At 30.0% G+C, this 19,593-nt stretch overlaps 1 protein-coding gene across 1 annotated transcript; it reads right to left on the reverse strand.

Moving 5' to 3' along the window:
- Window positions 1–5,392: 5,392 nt before the first annotated feature.
- Window positions 5,393–19,279, reverse strand: LOC124372869 (ribose-5-phosphate isomerase). Its single transcript, XM_046831283.1, has 7 exons — window positions 18,688–19,279; window positions 16,915–16,975; window positions 15,424–15,539; window positions 11,932–12,065; window positions 10,713–10,854; window positions 6,481–6,583; window positions 5,393–5,578 (listed from the first exon to the last, which is right to left on the reverse strand). Exons 1-7 carry the CDS (start codon window positions 18,952–18,954, stop codon window positions 5,493–5,495), a joined length of 909 nt encoding a protein of 302 aa, XP_046687239.1. The 5' UTR covers window positions 18,955–19,279; the 3' UTR covers window positions 5,393–5,492.
- Window positions 19,280–19,593: the final 314 nt, after the last annotated feature.

Below are 19,593 nucleotides of genomic sequence, written 5' to 3' on the forward strand. Positions count from 1 at the left end.
TGTTTCATCAGACAAAATGACCTTTTTCCACTGTTCAACAGAGAACTTCTTGTAGGTTATAGCCCACTGCAAGCGTTTCTTTTTCATTGCCACAGTAAGAAGCTGCTTTTTCTTTGGTCAGTAAGCTTTTCCCCCAACTTCTGCCAACCTTCTTTTAACAGTACTAACATGAATATTAACTCCACTTTTTTTAATTTCTCGTGCCAAATCTACAGCCGACAACCTGGGGTTGATCTTACTATTCCTAATTAATTGGCGATCAGTTTGAGGTGTGGTTTTTCTTTTACGACCACAATTTCCTATTCTGTTAGCAAAAAAGGAGCCAGTCTCATTAAATTGCTTAACAATTTGTTTAACAGTAGCTAGGCCTACCTTAAATTCTTCAGCTATCTTCCTCTGAGACATAATTCCATACTAATGTAGCGTAATAATCTTGAGACGTTTTCTAGGTGTGGTATCCATCAATTGAGTTATTGTAAAACTAAAAAAAGTTTGTTAAACAAACACACATACTTGCAACAATAATAAAAACTACAAATACTTCACTGAAATTTGTATAACACAAAGAATCAGATGTGCACTAATTGTTTGTGATGTTAATTGTAGTAAAACAAAATAAAAGTACTATTGCAGTGATGCCAAATGTCGCATGATGAAAAGAGTGAAATTCCCTGTGTGTTCCAATTAATTTGAGCGGTACTGTATATATCTGTAAATAAAAAACAAAAATATGAATTCTTGAGAATGTTGTGTTATTGATAAGACAATCTAAGATTTACAACCAAATCCGTAGGCCACAAAGTATCTTGCGGCTTTTGATTGAAAAACTGCCCAAACCCTTAGTTTGCAATAATTCATTAAAAATGTCATAAATTCTTTAATGTTCCAGGTGGAACATTAGTTTTCATCTTGTTCTTTATAGCACAAAACACTAAAGTGACTCTTAATCAAAATATAGAGATGCACTTGTCAAAGCCTACCCTAACAACACAAGTATGTATGGTGGGAAGGGTTGATTCAATGCGAATGTTGAGTATAGCTCCATTTTGTCTTCTGCTAAGTGCAGCGTCTGAAATCTGGCACTTTTCCTGCCTTCAAGATCTTTTATCTGTGAGGAGGTTCTGGCTACTGAAGACTCCTCTCTCCTCTACATGTGAACTTCATATTCATTGAAATCACTTGAAATGTGCTAATTCATCAAACAAGATGTTTGGCAAAGTAGAGTATCAGATTTAAGTAAAATATATTTTCTTACCACCTCTATCCTGCCCTAAGGGGATCCTTTGCTTAAGAGTGACTTTGACCAAATTGTGTTTTGACAATAATTGTCATTGCAAACTAAACTATGAGTAAAAGCTATTGTTGATTTTGCTTTGGAGTGATCAGTTTCGGCTTCAATTTGTCTCTTCAGCTGTTTCTGTAGAAGCAGCAGGTTTCAGTTGCAATATATGACAGGATGTAGATGATTAGAAATTACCATTTATATTAAACCATTGTATTATCCCCAGGCACTGGTCTGCAGTTACATCTATTGTTGTTACACCCAATCTTGTTCTCAGCACTGATGGCCATAACAATTTTATCTTCAGTAAGATTATTTTTATCACTAAATATTCTAACACTGTTCAACTAGCTATTTTAGCATCATATCAGTGGTCATCTGGCATTTACAAGATGGTGTCTCAATACCTTTCAACTATACCCATAACCTTAAATTTAATCTTGTTAAGATTGTTTGTTTTAGATGTTTACTTATTTGTTGCTAAGAGTAACACCTTGTATTTATCACTCCCAGATGTGACTTTCAGATTAAGTACCAATTAATCCAGATACTATTGATTTTTTTCTTTTAATTTAAATGGAGTGTTCAGATAATTCTGGATAAGTTTGAGAAGGCAACATCAAACTAGCTCAGGAGCTAGTCTTCAATCAAACTAAGAGCATATTTTCCTCTTATCCTGGTAGGCAAAGTTAAGCTCTCACGTTCAACTTAGGAGAATATATGTTCGTTTGTTCTCCAGACGTTAGATTCTGAAAAATGGTGTTAGTTTTGCTTTAATTTGAAGGTTTTGAATAGGTGAGTAAGGCATTAATTTGTATCTCTTAATTATCTAACTAAAGTTTTTTATGAACAAAACTTTACTGATCTAGCTCTGCCATGTTCATGGTACGGTTGTAAATTGTGTTCATGCTTTCTTCTTCCCTTTTATCATCTGGTATTAACTTCTATAACTTATCTTACCCTTTCAATGTACTTTGTTACAATAACAAATGTATACTTTTTAAAGCTATTGCCATTGATCCTGTAACTTTAGTAATCTTTTGATAAAGACATCTTAAGTTAGGCTTATTCTTCCAGTCATTGCTTTGATTTAATACCCCTGATAACCTCTCTTTACAACAGCTCACAAAACAAATGTACATGGACTTAACATCCTAACTGTGTTAAGCTTTACTTAAACTCTTCAGAATTCCTATGATAACTGATAAATGTTTACTCATAATTACCTGGCATTGAAATACAATTTCATAAAAAAGAGGACAAATCTGTGATTTATTTTGCACTAGTATTAGAGTGATAACTTCTTCAGTGCTAGTAACTTTCTTACTCTTATTATTTTATAAATTCAAAACTTTAAAGGAATTCAACATTCTTTTCATGTTTCAGCGTATGGATATCCATACTACGTTGTCTGAGCTTCATTTCCTCCTTGACAACACCATCCTGGTCACAAATGACTGACAACAAATAACAAACTTCTGAAATCTATGTCTTATAGAGAAGTGTCACAAGACTCGCAAATTAGATTTTGTAAATCTTAATGTTATAAATATTACTATCACCAAAGTGTCTAATTTATTTCCATTGGATTTCTTGTAAATTCATAGAACTTAAAACAACTACAAACTTAAAAACGAAATAATGAATGTGTTTGTTGCACATCTCCACATACGTGTGACTGATAGATTGTGTTCTTTCATAGCACAACAATGAAAACATTTTAATAGTCATAAGTTCATGGATAGTGCAACTGAATTGGAATATAAGATTGTCAGTAAACATGTTTTTCGAATTCTGTTTTATTAATCTTTCTGTGAAATTCACAGATAGCAACAATTTAACATATAAATCATTAAATTTTGGGAGAGACCATTAGTATGTTGTGCAATGAGCAGCTGAGCCTCCGCTTTTAACAAGGGCTAAAGTTTAAGATTGCGTTGTAAATAGGAATTCATCTAAAATCCTTAAATATTTCACTATAAAACTTATATGTTAATATTTAATGCTAATGAATTGTAAAAAATGTGATTATCTGTTACTAATAATTGTTCAACTCTATATTTATTACAAATTAAGAACTATTAGTTTTAAAAGATAATACTATTTTCAACATTTTTTTTAACATTGAACACTAAAACCTAAGTTTGTATAGTAACAAATTTATGAATTTGAGATGATTTTTGTTTTGTTTTATAACATAGTTTTAAACTGTAGCTCCACTTTAAAATTGGTTCTCCAGATAAGTGACTAACAGTTAATAGCATGTTCTCTTAAAGCTATAAAACTTAAAAAGAAAATGTATTACTTTTGAAATATTTAAATTTAAGTATTAAAGTATCAGCAACCTTCTAAAAAAGTAAAAATCTATTCTAAAGCCATAAGACTAGAAAATAGCAAATAACAAATCTAAACATTTCATTATAATAAAAAAAGTTAAAATATGATATAACACAATATATAACATATTTACATGTATATATATATATATATACATGAATTTTAGGTAATTTTTCATTAATCAGGTTTCAAAACGTAAAAGGCATGAGAAGTTATTTGTGTAAAGAATTTAATCCTCTACAAATTGGTATATAAATAATCTAATTCATCACAAAAATTATTCTACAGGAAATTTATTGTACAACGATACTTTTTATGACACAATTCTCTGCAAAAACGTAAATGACAATATATTGTTGTGCAACAGCTTTCGACAAAAACATGAACAACTATTAATAGTTGTGACACTGACTAAGGGTTAATGTAACTCCCGTTATAGTAGCTCTACTAGTTTAGTTTGTGGTTAACTTTTAAACTCGGGTATCTATAATTTTTATCCTAAAGTAGTCGCATTATAGGAACAGCAATACAATGATCATAAAAAAATGTATATGGAACTAAAGAATATGTAAACAGATAAGAATAAGAGATCATAAAATAAATTTTCACAACTAGAACATTTTTATTTCTGACTAAGATTATTCTGTTAACAATAATAAATATATCCAGGAATTAAAATAGAATAAAAGTACTTTAATTAAAAAAATATCTTTATTCTAATAAAAAGTAATGTAAGTAAGTACATCATATCACTTTAATATTAAAAAATAAAAGACAATTAATAAAATAAAATATTGTGAAACTAACAATAAGAGCTATTACATGAATGCATGAAACCGAAATGAAATGTTATAAAATAAAAAACAAATGAACAAAATATCAATCAAACTACTGATAAATAAACTCTGATAGAAAATTAATACATCTTATACAGGACTTTATACTAAATTTTAAAATTATTACTTTAATTAGACTTGGATTGTAAACGGGTATACAAAAAATTAACACCTTCACTGAGCAAATCTGATTCTGTGCCACATGTCTGCCACATTCAACGTGTTAAACTACTGTATAATAACTGTCTAGCTATAATACATGTAGTTAACACCTTAACAGAGGCTCGATACTAAGTGATCTTGGCTCTCGATCTGATTCTACGCAGCAAGGTGTCCGCCACATTCAACGTGTTAAACTACTGTATAATAACTGTCTAGCTATAATACATGTAGTTAACACCTTAACAGAGGCTCGATACTAAGTGATCTTGGCTCTCGATCTGATTCTACGCAGCAAGGTGTCCGTCACAGTCAACGTGTTAAACTACTGTATAATAACTGTCTAGCTATAATACATGTAGTTAACACCTTAACAGAGGCTCGATACTAAGTGATCTTGGCTCTCGATCTGATTCTACGCAGCAAGGTGTCCGCCACAGTCAACGTGTTAAACTACTGTATAATAACTGTCTAGCTATAATACATGTAGTTAACACCTTAACAGAGGCTCGATACTAAGTGATCTTGGCTCTCGATCTGATTCTACGCAGCAAGGTGTCCGTCACAGTCAACGTGTTTACAACAGGTTCTACTGTGCAATAACAGGTTTATAGATATTTTGTACTGATTTTACATTTTCTTATTCTTGTTAAAAATACCTTTTGAAGGAATTCAAATATTTAGAAATTTTAAAGAAGATTTAGAAGATTTTTTAGAAGATTTTAAATCAATTTTAAGCAGTATTTTAGGATAAAACTAAAAAATGAAAATCATAACATATGGCAAAAAATTATAATATAAATTCACATTTGAAATAAAAACTAATAGATCTTAATAAAACCAGTCTTAGACTTCCCAACAGACTTCAAAATATGATTTCAAGACATCACTTGCACCTTTCCATCGGACATGCCAAAGTATATCTTCTTCGCCATTCCAACAAATAATCCAGTTTCCACCACACCTGGACAGAGGTAATTTAAGATGTTTCTTAACACAATAATATTAAAATACTATCTCATTCTAAATACTTATGATGAATTTGTAATATGCCCATCCACAAAATAGAAATTGAAGTGGTTGATATTTAAATCACGATACAAAAAACTTGAAGTCGAATTTACACAGTCAATCAAAAAACATTAATAAACAAAAAGAAATGTTACAACAAAACAATGCACCCAAAGAGAATAGACAACTAGAATGTTTTCTAATGGTAGAAAAAGATTGCAATAGACAATTTCTAATTTTGTGTAAATATATGTTCTTTTAATCAGTAGACCCTAGAAGATAGTTTTCAAGGTAAGTCTGCTGTCTTCCTATCAACTAGTAACAATCCCTGGCTTTCAACCATATTAATTCAATATAAATAAATAAATAAATATATATATATATATGTATCAAATTAGCTTAAGACTATTGGCACAGACCTATATTAATAAACCAGTAATTTTTATGGCATAGTTTGGTTGATAAAGGGATGTTTTAGAAAACATTTGACTCTTTCAGGAGTTCAACTTTTTTAAGATTCGAAACAATTTGTTAAAATGTTTAAGAACAGTGTAATAAGCTTATATTGCTCATATTGTTTCAATTTAAGGATAAGATACTGTAAAATTTGGCTGTGTATGATAAACTTGATTTTGATATAAAATAGTATTGCTTGACAAAAAATTATAAAAGTTCAAAATCAGTCTATGTAATTTGAAAACTATTCACTTCTAAAAGACTTAAAAATTAATTCAGTAGTTTTCATACAAAAATGGTCGGTACATTTATTAATATTTATTTGTGTAATATCAAATAAAACAAAATTTACTCAAGAGTCAAACTAAAAGTTACAAACTATGTATTACCAAGTCTTACCTGGAATCATGTTTATTGTTGTATCTACAGTTTTCCAGTCCACAATATCACTCGGAAACGACCAGTCCAGTATGAAGTTTCCATTGTCAGTTATCACTGGTCCCTGGACATTTACAAATTTAGTTACATTTTATCACTCTTAAAGGGAGCACTATAGAGAAAGTTATTTATTTTGGGTAAACGTTACAAACAAACACAATTTAATATTTTCCTAATAATAGTTCAGGACTTATCAAGTTCAACATATCGGTCGGTGAGTGAGCAACCACACCTAGCTTTAATAACTCTAGTAAGTAGTTATAAGTGTTGGATGTCCATTTTTCAGTCAATCCAACCACTTCTAGTGTATAAAACAATTGACTGTAAGAATCAATCTGGCAATCTGTTTTCATGGATAGAAGAATCTAGTCAAAATAGTTGTTACCTATCACAGACATTAAAATAATGTATAAAATGAATGCCTTTGATATGTTCTTTATGTTTATAGTCTCTAAGACTTTGTTTAGTCAAAACTAATTCCTAGTTTGCAGTTTTCTCCTAGTTGTTTCTAGTGATCCATTGTATCCACCTTGTGGTTATGTCAAACCGTAAACAAAGCACTTTCTTCATTTCTGTCATGACTATTGTGCAATCTATCCTTCTTTTTATTTAAATACTCTATTTCTTTTCAACCATGGACGATTCCTGAGGGAAATGTGACTAATATTACGACAATTCTTTTAAAAACTGAAATGAGTTATTTCTTTAATCTGACACTGAAGCCTACCTATTCTTCAACAACTAAACTGTAAACCTGTCACACCAATTTGCTTCAGTAAAACTAAAACACATTAAATGTGACAAAAAATGTTTAAACTTTGCTTACAGCTAAAACATATTTTATTGAAAAATCTTAAGTAATGACCACAGCAATGAAAATACAATCACTAAGAACTGTTTAAATGTTAGATTATATTTTTGATTACTTCATAATTTTTAACATTATTTGATTATTTTTAACATGTATTAATTCATGTATTAATTAACATGTTAAAATTCATTGATTATTACTGAATTTTATATGAAATATTTTAATAATTTGTTTACTTCTTATAGTACATGTTTTTTTCTACACAGATGGCATATTTTGAGCCATATTAAACAAAAAATTGTTCCTAACTTATATATATATATATATATAAATTAACCCTTGGATGAGCGAGTTATAATATGTAGCACGCACTAGTCTTGCACAAACAGATGTAACACACTATTGTTTTAATGTTTATGAGTCAGGATATATCCTAAAATCATAATTCTCTATGTTAACTAATGTCCTATGAACTCTCTACAAATACTTTTTGCAGCCATGTTGGTAATACCTATCTTTTTTATCATTTAAAAGGTGTTGCACATGTCACTCCAGGTGCGTCATCAGACAGGCGACTATGTTGTGTATTTGTATTTTTTTATCCTTATTTTCCAACCAATCAACATCAACTTTTGTATTCTTACACAAAATAAAGAAAGAACCTGAAACATGTTGTTTTATCATGATAATATTATTTTTGTTCTTATAATAAAATTTGCTAAACAAAAATATAAGAACAAAAAAACAAAGTAAATTTTTTCTAATGTCGTCCCCAATCAAATTATTATTAAATAGTGTTATATATAAAGGTTATATTTATTTGGTTATGTTTTTAATTCTTGGTTTAGGTTCTGTTTCTCTGTTTCATTAAATCAGTTTCTGATGATGAAGGGTTCTGAGAACTCAAAAATTAAAACATGAACACTGGTTTTTTTCTGTTTTGTTTAAACTTTCAACTATATATAGTGTGGGATATACCCCAAAGAATATCAAGACCAAAACATGACACCAAGTTAAAGGAGGTACTTCAAGAAAATTTAAAGGGCTAAAAATACAATAAATTCATGAAATGGTAACTTCATCTGAGGGGTATGTTTATTTACTACTCTTTAACAGTAGAAGTGGCAGACAGAATTTCCTTGAGTAGCAGGCTGATTTTTGCCTTTGTGCAAAGGTTCACTAAATTGTTTATAAATTGCACATATGTTTTTAATGTTTTTTGCAATTTTTTCAAATATGTATATTCCACAGATTATAAATCTGGCACAAAATAATTATGTAACTTATAAATATTAAATAGTCATAGTTTTAATCAAGGGAAAAATTTTGATTAATCATTGTGTAAACAAAACTGTTCTACTCTGTCGTTACTTTGCTATTAGACAGTGATTACAACTGAAATCTGATATCATTTACAATGATGAAAGTGTGAAAAATGTAATTATTTCTCATGCTCAAAGATTGTCTGCTGATTCATGATTTATATGAGGATGAAGAACTTGAACGTCAAGTTGAAGGTTATGTATTTTGTTTTCCAAATGCACAGTATGTTTACTTACTTCTAAAGTAGCTTTGTGAACAGTGAATAATAAAACAGTAGAATTTCCTAGATAAAGTTTGAGTAAATTACCACCAAAATCATACAAAACATTACTTGTAATACTTTCTCCATTATTTTATTTTGAGCTTATTATTTGAGATATATGCATGAAAATTGTTATTTATTTAAAAAAAAAACATCATATTTTAAGTAAAAGATGCTAAACTTAGTTAGAAAGTAACTAAAAATGTTTGTTTTCAAGTATTGAAAATATATACACAATATGTACAAAATTAACATTTTTTTTAACAAAAAATGTCATTACAAACTTGGAATTTTAAACAATGTAGATTTTACTGTAAGTACAGTAGTGGTAAAAATTCCTAATTTAATTGCAGCTACCGGTACTGTACTGCAGAGGTCTCAATCAATACTTCATTATTGGTTAAACATTATATCATGAGTTAAAGTAAAACAGTACAGGATCGTCGGAAATCCAATGGTTGCCACATTACAAACAAGGAAAAATATTGGAAATCCGATGGTTCCCAATTCTAGAGTTAAACATCTGCATGCAGAAAGACTGGTTGCAAGCAACAAATATCAGCAACTGGCAGTTTTGTTTTGGTAATTTTTTTCTATATCTCATGCCACTCCAAATATATAATACTTAACTTCTTTTCATTAGTTTTAGCATTTTGATCGACTTTCAGTATTTAATCACGGGAGCTTATAAAATGTGTTATTATTACGAGTATTACATTGTTTTTAATAACTTGTTATCTTTACTTTATTACATTTTAAAATTACTGTGATCATTAGTCATTTATATTATTATAGTTTAATTAGCAACCCCATATCGACTTGCAGATATTTGCTTTTTGTTATGACTTTGAAGAGTGTCAGTTACCTATTATTATCCATATAACTAATTGGCTAATTGACAGGTGAGAGGAGAAAATATAAGATATTCCAAGTATGAAAGTAGCCTGCTCAAAACAAATTGGTACAAAACTTTAATTGGTTAAACTTCCTATAAAACGTTGAATGTTTCTTTTTTTAAACTCAGATATATACCATTCTAGAGCATGATTGTGCCAAAGTGGACAACATAACACAATGCACTCTCTCCACTGATTGAAATTTGAATCAAGACTTTAATAATGAATTACTACAAAAATTTGTTGATTTCTAGCAGTTTCCCACAGCTTCGCATACAATTTTGTAGGCTTGGCACATGTAAGAGTACTCATGGGTCGAGTGAATTACATTTCCAACACCAATGCTGAGTTTGCCTTATTGTCACAATCAAGAAAATAAGTCAAAAAGTGTATATTTATGGCTATTGTAATTTACTCTAATGTATTTTTTGTGGCATAGTTGATTTTGCCTTGTTTCCCCAATCAAGAAAATATGCGTACATACACAGGTCTGAGAAGCCTACTTCTGTCAAAAAACTACGAAGAATTGCATTACATTACTGATCAAGCAGTGTATATACTTAATATTTGCTCAAACGTACAGTTAAAAGTGCATTTTTCCTAAAACTTTTGATTTTCTTATCTGGATAAACTCTGTTCTCACTAGAAAAATTTGAAATAAGAAATGTTACTGTCAAGCTTACTAAATGCCTTTAAGACTGTAACTACACACAAATTTATAATTGTAAACGAATTACTTAAACATGGTTGTGATGATTGTGCTAAACTGACAAGGAATCTGATATATCACTTAAGAGTACAAAAGCTGGAAAAGAAGACCAAAATATATCCACAAAGTGATAACAAATTTAAAAAAAGGCTACAGTCAATTTAATAAAGAGCCTATACTTAATATACTTACAGCCTTCATTTTAGCCATGCGCAAACCAATCTCTCCTCCATAAAGCTTCTTTATCTTGAGGCTAATCGGAGCATACGCCATGGGAATCACTTCAATAGGAATACCTTTCTTGTAGTTTTCACCAAGATGTTTAGAGTTTTTACTGCACAAAGAGTTAATTGAAGCGAATTTAATATTAAGACTAGGTATTATATAATATATACAATAATTAAAATACAATGGTTAAAATGTTTATAAAAAAAGTTCACAATAGGAAATGTCTTTATTCTAATGATTTGAAAACAGGCATTTACAAATCCTTGTACTTAACAGAAAAAGTCAACGTTATTGTATGTAATATCTTTTTATTTTGAACACCACATCCTGTTTCAATAAAAGTTCAATATTATGAGTTACACATAAATAATCAAATAATGATTATACATTTTAGGCTATAATCAATATATTTTCATGTTAGCAATCGATTTAATAAGCTTATTGCAGTTTAAATTCACAATCACAGATAGCAAACTCAACAAAAAATTTACATATTTAAATGTTTACATAGAATGTAAAATGTCTATGTATTTTTATAAAAGGATAACACAAAGATTTGATCTACTCACCAGCTTTAGACAAATGAAATCTCTTTTAGCTCATTTTCTATTACATGTCAAATTTATCCACTCATATTGTACAGTCTGCTACACTTAGTTTCTCTATTTCTATTAGCAAATTCTGTTTAGTAACTAATTTTCACTACATCTATAATTTTATACAACATATGCTTACAAAATGAGTCAAATATAGCCTCATTGCTGACCACTCTTCACTCCTATTTACTAGTATGAATACCTTCGTATTTTTTCAAATGAGTAATTCTCTTTAACAGAAATGTTAATTTAATTACTGTTCTAGTTTAGTTTAATTCAGTCTAGTAGGTAGTTTTCATACAAAAATTCCCACTTATTCCGTTTATTTTGTATTTTTCCATTTATTTTTCCACAATAAATTTTTTTGATTTTTTAGTTATTTACTCAAAATGCCAACAAGCATACTCACATAATTATCAATTCACCACTATAAATAGCCTGAGCATAATCACACGCTATATCAGCCCATGTAGGTTTTTTTTAGAAAGGAAAATAATATTGTATTTACCTATTATGTTTAAATTTAATATATCTCAAGCCTTTTGTATTCTGAGTATATTGAAATAAATACAATTTGAACACCTTACGTGTAATCTGCAATTATAATCAGCTCCTTGGCACAAGAGGCAACAATTTTCTCCTGTGTCAAACAGCCACCACCACCTTTAATGAGCACCTTGTTTTCATCCACTTCATCTGCTCCATCGATGGCAACATCTAGCTGCAACATTCACATACATACAAATTAATCTGAGCAGAGATTATTCGTTTGGGGCTAATAAAATCTTAAATTATCATATTTTCAAACAGTTGAGAATTCTTTAACTGTTTTTAACTACTTAGTCAGCACATATTCCTTGATATATTTGTAGAAAAATTTTAAAAGCAGTAGAACAATTCAACAAAAACATTTTGTTAATGTACTAAATCCTTTTAAACTGAACTGTCTAGTTTTAATCTATAAATCATAAACCTTAAGTCAATGATGTCATAATAACATATCCTTTTTAATATAGTTCTTAGTTTTTGTCTTACTAATTGAGGCTTCGATGAAGCCTGAAACAAGTTTCCGAAGTTTTGAGACAAAACAGAAGGGATGTAGAGGGATGATGACATATGTCCCAACATGCTGGCATACATGTCAACTGCCTTTTCAATTTATCTACTTCTACCTCCTAGATGGATTACCTGTCCATCATACAACTGATACAATTAAAAATGATCAGGGTTTGCTAAATTATTTTGTATTTCTTATCCAGTTTTAACATTTGGGATATGTTTGTTAATTAATAAGGCAGTAACTTACTTTCATTGTTAAGACATTATTATGTTTCATGATTTACTATAAGGTAAATCTGTTTCGTGTACATAAAAAAGTTTGAATATATTTTACAAGCAAAATTTTTTCATAATAAAATATTATTAACACGAAAACATTCCTAAAAAATATTAACATATAAAGCTTGTATGGTGTTGAATTTCATCAATCCCAAATCAACTATATGATTTGTATGAAGCTTGTTCAGAAAGTAAGTTCTGTTCCATTCTACTGCTTCTGTAGCGCTGCAATCAGTGTTCCGTGCATGCACTCTAGTCGTCCTTGTTCACTGGCTATCGACTCACACCATTTTAGTTGTTCTACCTTGTGTTTTCAGTTTTCTCTGAATGTTTAAAGTGTTTAAGACAATAAGTGATCCCGCCGATTGTGAGATTCGTTTTGTAATAAGATTTTTGAACGCAAGGAATGTGAAACCGGCTGAAATTGATTGTAAACTTCAAAATGTTTTCAGAGATGAAGTAATGAGTGAAGGTATGGTGAGAAAGTGGGTTAGAATGTTCAATGGCGGTTAAACAAATGTGCATGATGAGAATCGGATCAGTTGGCCTTCTCTCATCACCTGATCTGATAAGGCAGTTGACGAAAAAATCCAAGAGAACAGACGATTCACTATGACAACGATATCTGACGTTTTCCAAAATACATCATGCACTCTTTTGTACGAAACTGTTAAGGACCCCTTATCACAAGCTGTGTTCCCGATGGGTTCCAAAAATACTCACTGATATGCACAAAACCAGGAGACTCGATTGCTCACACGGTACAGAGATAATGGTAAGGATTTTTTAAACAAAATTGTGACAGGTGATGAAACTTGGGTCCGTCACCTAACACCGGAATCCAAACAGCAGTCAATGCAGTGGCAACACACACAATCCCCAAAGAAACAAATATTCAAGGCGACAATGTCTGCACAAAACTTATTAGTATTGACAAGTGTCAACCACTATGTCGAAAATAGTTTAAGGTTTGGGCATTCACGTAAAAATAAAATTATGTTGAAAAATTTGTTTTACTTGTTTTTTTTTAAAAAAAAAAAGGTACTTACTTTCTGATCACCCATCATATACAATTTTAAGATGAGTTTTTATGAATAAGCTTATAATATACAAAAATAAAACTAGATATGATTAAAATATATCTGGGTATTTTTAAAGATACATGCATACAAAATTTACTCAAGATTACTGGTTACAAACACTACTTATACATATATGGATGGGTATTTTTGTGAAACTCTCTTTTTTTAAGTTAGGAGTTATAAAAGTAATATTCTCCATTGAAAATTAAAACTTAATTTTTTAAGATCACCACACTTCTTCTAAACTTTAAACAGGGAAAAAAGTAATGTTTTCTATTTAATAGTCCAATAACAGACTGAAATTTTTATAATAGGAGATAAAACAGCATTGCATGTCTAAAGCATGAACACAAACAATCAAAAATCAAGGCTATGCTATAACTGATCCTGCTTACATCATCGTATTGAATGCTAAGTACTTCATAGTAAAATTAAATTGATCAGTGATGTCAGCCAACAAGATACACATCAATGCTAATATGTGTCTGATGAGAGAATATCAATTTAAACAAAATCGTAATCTTATCTGTTGGATCAAGTCAATTGGCTACAGCTCAACTAAATAATCTAGGTTAATCTTTAAACTAGTGAAAACTGCTCAATACTACTTCATCACATTCAAATATTGCATCATGATCGACAGTTCCATTAATCCATACACATTCACTATAACTTTTGTATCGAAGGCCTTGAAATTAAAATAATCAATACATAGTATAAATTAAAATCGGTTTTTGTGTTGGTCTGTTTGTGTATCTACATTTTCTAAACGGATTTTAATACAATGACTTATAACAGAATAATATACTACGGAACTGTACATTTCAAAAAGGCATCTTCAATAACCCACAATAACCATTTCTCTTGTAGTTTACATCTTTTATTAGCATTTCCAAAGCTATTTTCTTTATTTGAGAAAAACCAATATTACCTATAGCACCAGAAACATGGTAGACCCATAACTAGACGCTTTTAAATCTAAGTTGGATTCCAAAACCCGCATATTTTTTTTATTTTCTTGGTTAGAGCAACAACACTAACTCAACTGTGTAACCATAAATAAATTAAAGTGGAAGTGAATTTAATTGGTCCTATCTGACTCTTTTGACCACAGTAACTTTTTGGTCGTATGGGCGCTTGAATACTCTGAAGACAGAAAGTAAATTAAAAGAGCTGAAGAGGAAGGTTTTTAAACGAAGTTGGTTTCTGTTGGTATATATTTTCTTGACCAGGGCACAAGTCAAACTTAACTATAGCACTTAGATAGCACTCAAATAGCTTAGATATAAAATTAATCTAAACAAACGGAAGTCAACACACTTTTTGGCAAAATTAGGTTTTCGAGACATATGGATATGTTTATTCATACAACAAAACCTAAAATCGAACCAGTCAAAGTTTTATTTACGTTTTGAATTTCTAAAAAATACTATTTATAATAATAGTATTTTTATTATTATAAAAATAATATATATTATTATAATAAATAATATGTATCTGATATATCCACTTATGTTTAAAAAAAAATTGAAAGGCTCCATCATAATACATTATAAATGCTTTCATTCAGAAAGCTATGGCCTTCTATTTTGAAAATTGCGTTTGAAGCCGTGGGTAAACTGCTAGTAAAACATAAAAGTTAATATTATAAGTTTTTACCTGAGGATGATTTTCCAGATCACTAAGTATTAATTTGTGTTCAACGATCAATTGCCTTGCTTGAAAAGAAGTCGGGACACAGACAAGATTCAAATGTTCAGTTTGAACTCTCTGAGCTAGAACAAAAGACAATGTAAAATTTGAAGTACTCAGCACAAGTAATACAGTAAAAGAGTAATTCTGTACAGCACAGTAATTCACCTTTTAATTCTGAGATTTTTATCAGTATCAGAAATTTCACAGTATGATGAAACCTTCTTAGCTGATTTGCCAACCATATACATATGGACTTTCAAACAAGTCAAACCATCTATAAATTTTCAACACATACACAAACTTTATGAAACCAAAACGTTCCGCGGCAATGAAATTTATAATGTTTATACTAGTTTATTTTTCCTTGTGATTTTATTAACCATTATCTATTCATTTAATGATAAGCAATGAAAATAATGTTCTTAAAAGCACTATAGAAAAAAAGTAATCTTAAAAACTGTTTTAAAATATTTCCATTACCCAATTATTTTGATGAACAAATAGAGACCTCTTAAAAGATGAACCATTGTTGTAGTAAATCTCCAAAAGTATTAATGTGCCAAAATTTATATCAATGATATAAATAAAATTTTTGCAACTAATCAATTTATTTCACAGCTTGAACTACAAAGATTGCCCAAAAAATATCCAACCTCTCTTCAGTGGCTGGTTGAAGGGGGACTCTTCAGAAACTGTCACCAAGTAATTCTCTGTATTCTACTAAGTAAGTGAGTTGCAGTTCCCTATTTCACATGTTATTACATGTGCTTGTGTCGCTTCACATTTGCTACAAAGATAATCTGTATGATACAAAAAGTTTTGGTGTAAAGTTTATAGATAATACTCAGACAACTGAGTGGAGAGTGACCCGAGACCAAGCAGAATGTTTTCCGTAATTGTCACAAACGTACATGTTTATGCAGCAATTAACAAAAACTATTGATATGACAGTAATCTTGAGATCTCAAGATCTGCAGTTAGTAAAATTTTTAAGATTAGAAAAATTAACCGTGTTTTTGGATTTCTGGTAATTGTAGGCCTGCCAGGTTGCAGATCTTCAAATGCGGCTATCTTGAAACATCTAAATCACTATTTTATTCCAGTGTAGCTATATATTCAATATTAAAAGCTCTGTGTATCACATATATTATCTCTGAAACATAATAGTAAAGTTTCTGCAAACTCTTTGCTCTAACTTCAATCATAATGAAATGCGATGCTAGCACATACAACACAGAGCGCTGTGACTCACAGACTTGAAGAGGAGGGTAGAGAATGCCTAGTGAGTCTCAGAAGGGTACCCTCTCCATCTCCATAACTGATCTGAGATGACCAGTCACTTAATAATCAGCCAGAAACTTTTCATGCAAACTTTGTATGTTGTTTATTAGCCACTACCAACTCCCACAGTACAATATTTTACTGATAAAATCTAATTAGTATTTTATGACTCACCAATTCGTTTAACAGCATGAACTATTGTTGAGCCACTACCAACTCCCACAATAAAATTGTCCTGAAATACGATCAAACAAATTATTCAATTTATAACAATAGTTACTAAACCGTTTTTCAGGCAAGTGTCAAGTCGCATTATATAGGAAGAAATATAAACTGATTAAAAAGTTATATGAAATAGAAGGAGGAATTTTCCTTAAGAATAGAATTAGTCATCTTTACAACACTGAAATTCAATCTATTTATGACTTATTACGTATTATTGTTTTCAGGAGATCTAAAGGAATAATAATACTAGCTTATCGTTGCTATCGTTTGTTTATTCACAAAAAATTTAACCTTGCCGGTTTCAATTCAGCTAATAGTTCTCTCAAATCACTAGATTTGTTCTAAAAGTTAAGTGTGACTTTATCAACCATAATACTAATAACAAAAAAAGAATATACACCAAAAAAGAAGATAGAAAAACACAACAGCAGACGTAACTAATAAGACAGTCAGTCCAATCATAGTCAAAACAGTTGCACAACACGTTTCTTCTAACCGTACAATGATGAATAAAGTTTAATTTATTGAGTAATAATAGACTCCAATCAATAGCTCGATTATTCTGCCGTCAATTGATATTTGGTTTTAAACTGAAATATTGAAAATATGCGAATAATAACCAATTTCCGAAGTCTGCTTACTGAGGTATATAGGGCAATGCCTGTACGTGAGTGGTCTAACTGCTGTATATACGGCAGTTGCCAGATATAGGGTTAAGCAAAAAAAGCGTAAATGTTTACTATAGCCTAGTCACAATATTAGTTGTTTTGTTTCAATTTTTTCAGTAAGTCTACATTTGCATAAAGCATGTAAATTATACAACAGTTAGGAAAACCCTTCAAAATTGGCCAACATGGCCCTGCCAATATAGATGTTAATATATGGTAAGTTAAAAAGTTATACAAATTTATTTTTATGTGGGGGAGAGCATTGTCAATTATGTTTTAATAGGCTAAAATGTTGTTGGGGGAATACAGTCCTAACCCATTGGCAACTGTTTTGGGTAGGGTACGATAAGCAGACCCGGTTTTTTATATTGAAATTGACTAAGGATATTACTTAATCATAACCATCAATATTATCAATAGATACTGATTAATTATTTTGAACAATTAACATAACCTATATCAACAGCTGTAAACACTTTAAAATAATACACGTAGGGTTATATTTAAATTTTACATTAGTCATTTTGATTATTAAAAATGGCAGTCAATTTTAGAAAATTACACATTGCTTTGAAAGATGAGGACATGTTTTTCGTGGCTTCATCATGTTAGACTCGTTCCGAAAAACCCATTATGTGAAATTTGTGGGAAAGAAACAATTTCTGTAACTGTAAGAGGAGCAAATACGGTCGTCTTCAGTTTTCCTAGTTTTGGTTATAAAAATTTGTTAATTTAAAACATATGATTGTTATTGCGGACTATAGGTACTTTTATATTGATTGATAGTGTAGGATTTGAGATGCAAATATTAGGTATGTATGTATGTATATATATATATATATATATATATATATATATATATATATATATATATATATATACAAATCATACAAATAATATAGGCTTAGTAAAAATTAACAAAATATTCATTAGTGTATCAGTTTCCTAATAAAATGAATGTATTGAAATAGGCCTCATTTTCTAAAAATAGGATAGTTAGTTAATTACCTAGGTACAATCTAGATATTTGGAGTAGGTCATTTGAATTGTTTACCTTAACGTACTCGTCAACTGCTCTAGTTGCGGCTAATTCTTTGGCTTTTTCCAAAGGTTCCATTTTATTCAAACTATAAGATTCAATTTGTCTTTTACTCCTCAGATCTTTTGAGGTTAGTTTCACTAATGACGTTAACCTATATCGCATGTTATTTAGATTGGCTTGTTGATTTCCCGCCACCACTTTCCCGACACTCCAACTGCCTTTCCAATGCCCAAAAAATATCAAAGTACAAAAGCAAACAGATAGTATTGGATTAGTCATTATTATCACAACTTATCAGACTCCTACGAAAGTAAGAACTGATATAATTCTTGTCAAACATTTATTAACAATAATTATTATCAGTGTTTTATAAAATCAATAATACAAAATTACATAACCATTGAATATCTGAACCAGCTAATTGGCTTTATACGAATATAACGACAGACGAGATCTCAGCGGCCTAAGTAATGATATCCAAAAAGAGAGATAGTTGTGATTTAGGGGTCCATTTCCAGTAAGGTCACAAATATAACTGTTCGTAGAAGTGTAATAAATGTGCATTTTCTTTATCTTTTTAATTACTAAGACTTAGTAATAAGCCGTTTAAACATAACCAACAATATAAAACATACAATAAAATAACTTGTTGACATTTTCAACAATAGTCCTGCTACTGCAACAATAATACTAACATAAAAATTAACAAGATGATAAAACCCATGAAAATCTGAAACTTATATGAGATTGTATATGAATAGCCATACCCGGTATATAGGCGCATGTTATTCTGTGCTAACGAATGGAAATAAAGATTGTGGGTGGCAAAATACAAAATTTTATTTTTCATATTCATAATAAAACATTTACAAAGCAATAATATAATTATAATTTCTATATATAAAAATCAAAGCTCTC

This window comes from Homalodisca vitripennis, chromosome 1, assembly GCF_021130785.1.
Source record: "Homalodisca vitripennis isolate AUS2020 chromosome 1, UT_GWSS_2.1, whole genome shotgun sequence".
In the NCBI taxonomy this organism is placed as follows: Eukaryota; Metazoa; Arthropoda; class Insecta; order Hemiptera; family Cicadellidae; genus Homalodisca; species Homalodisca vitripennis.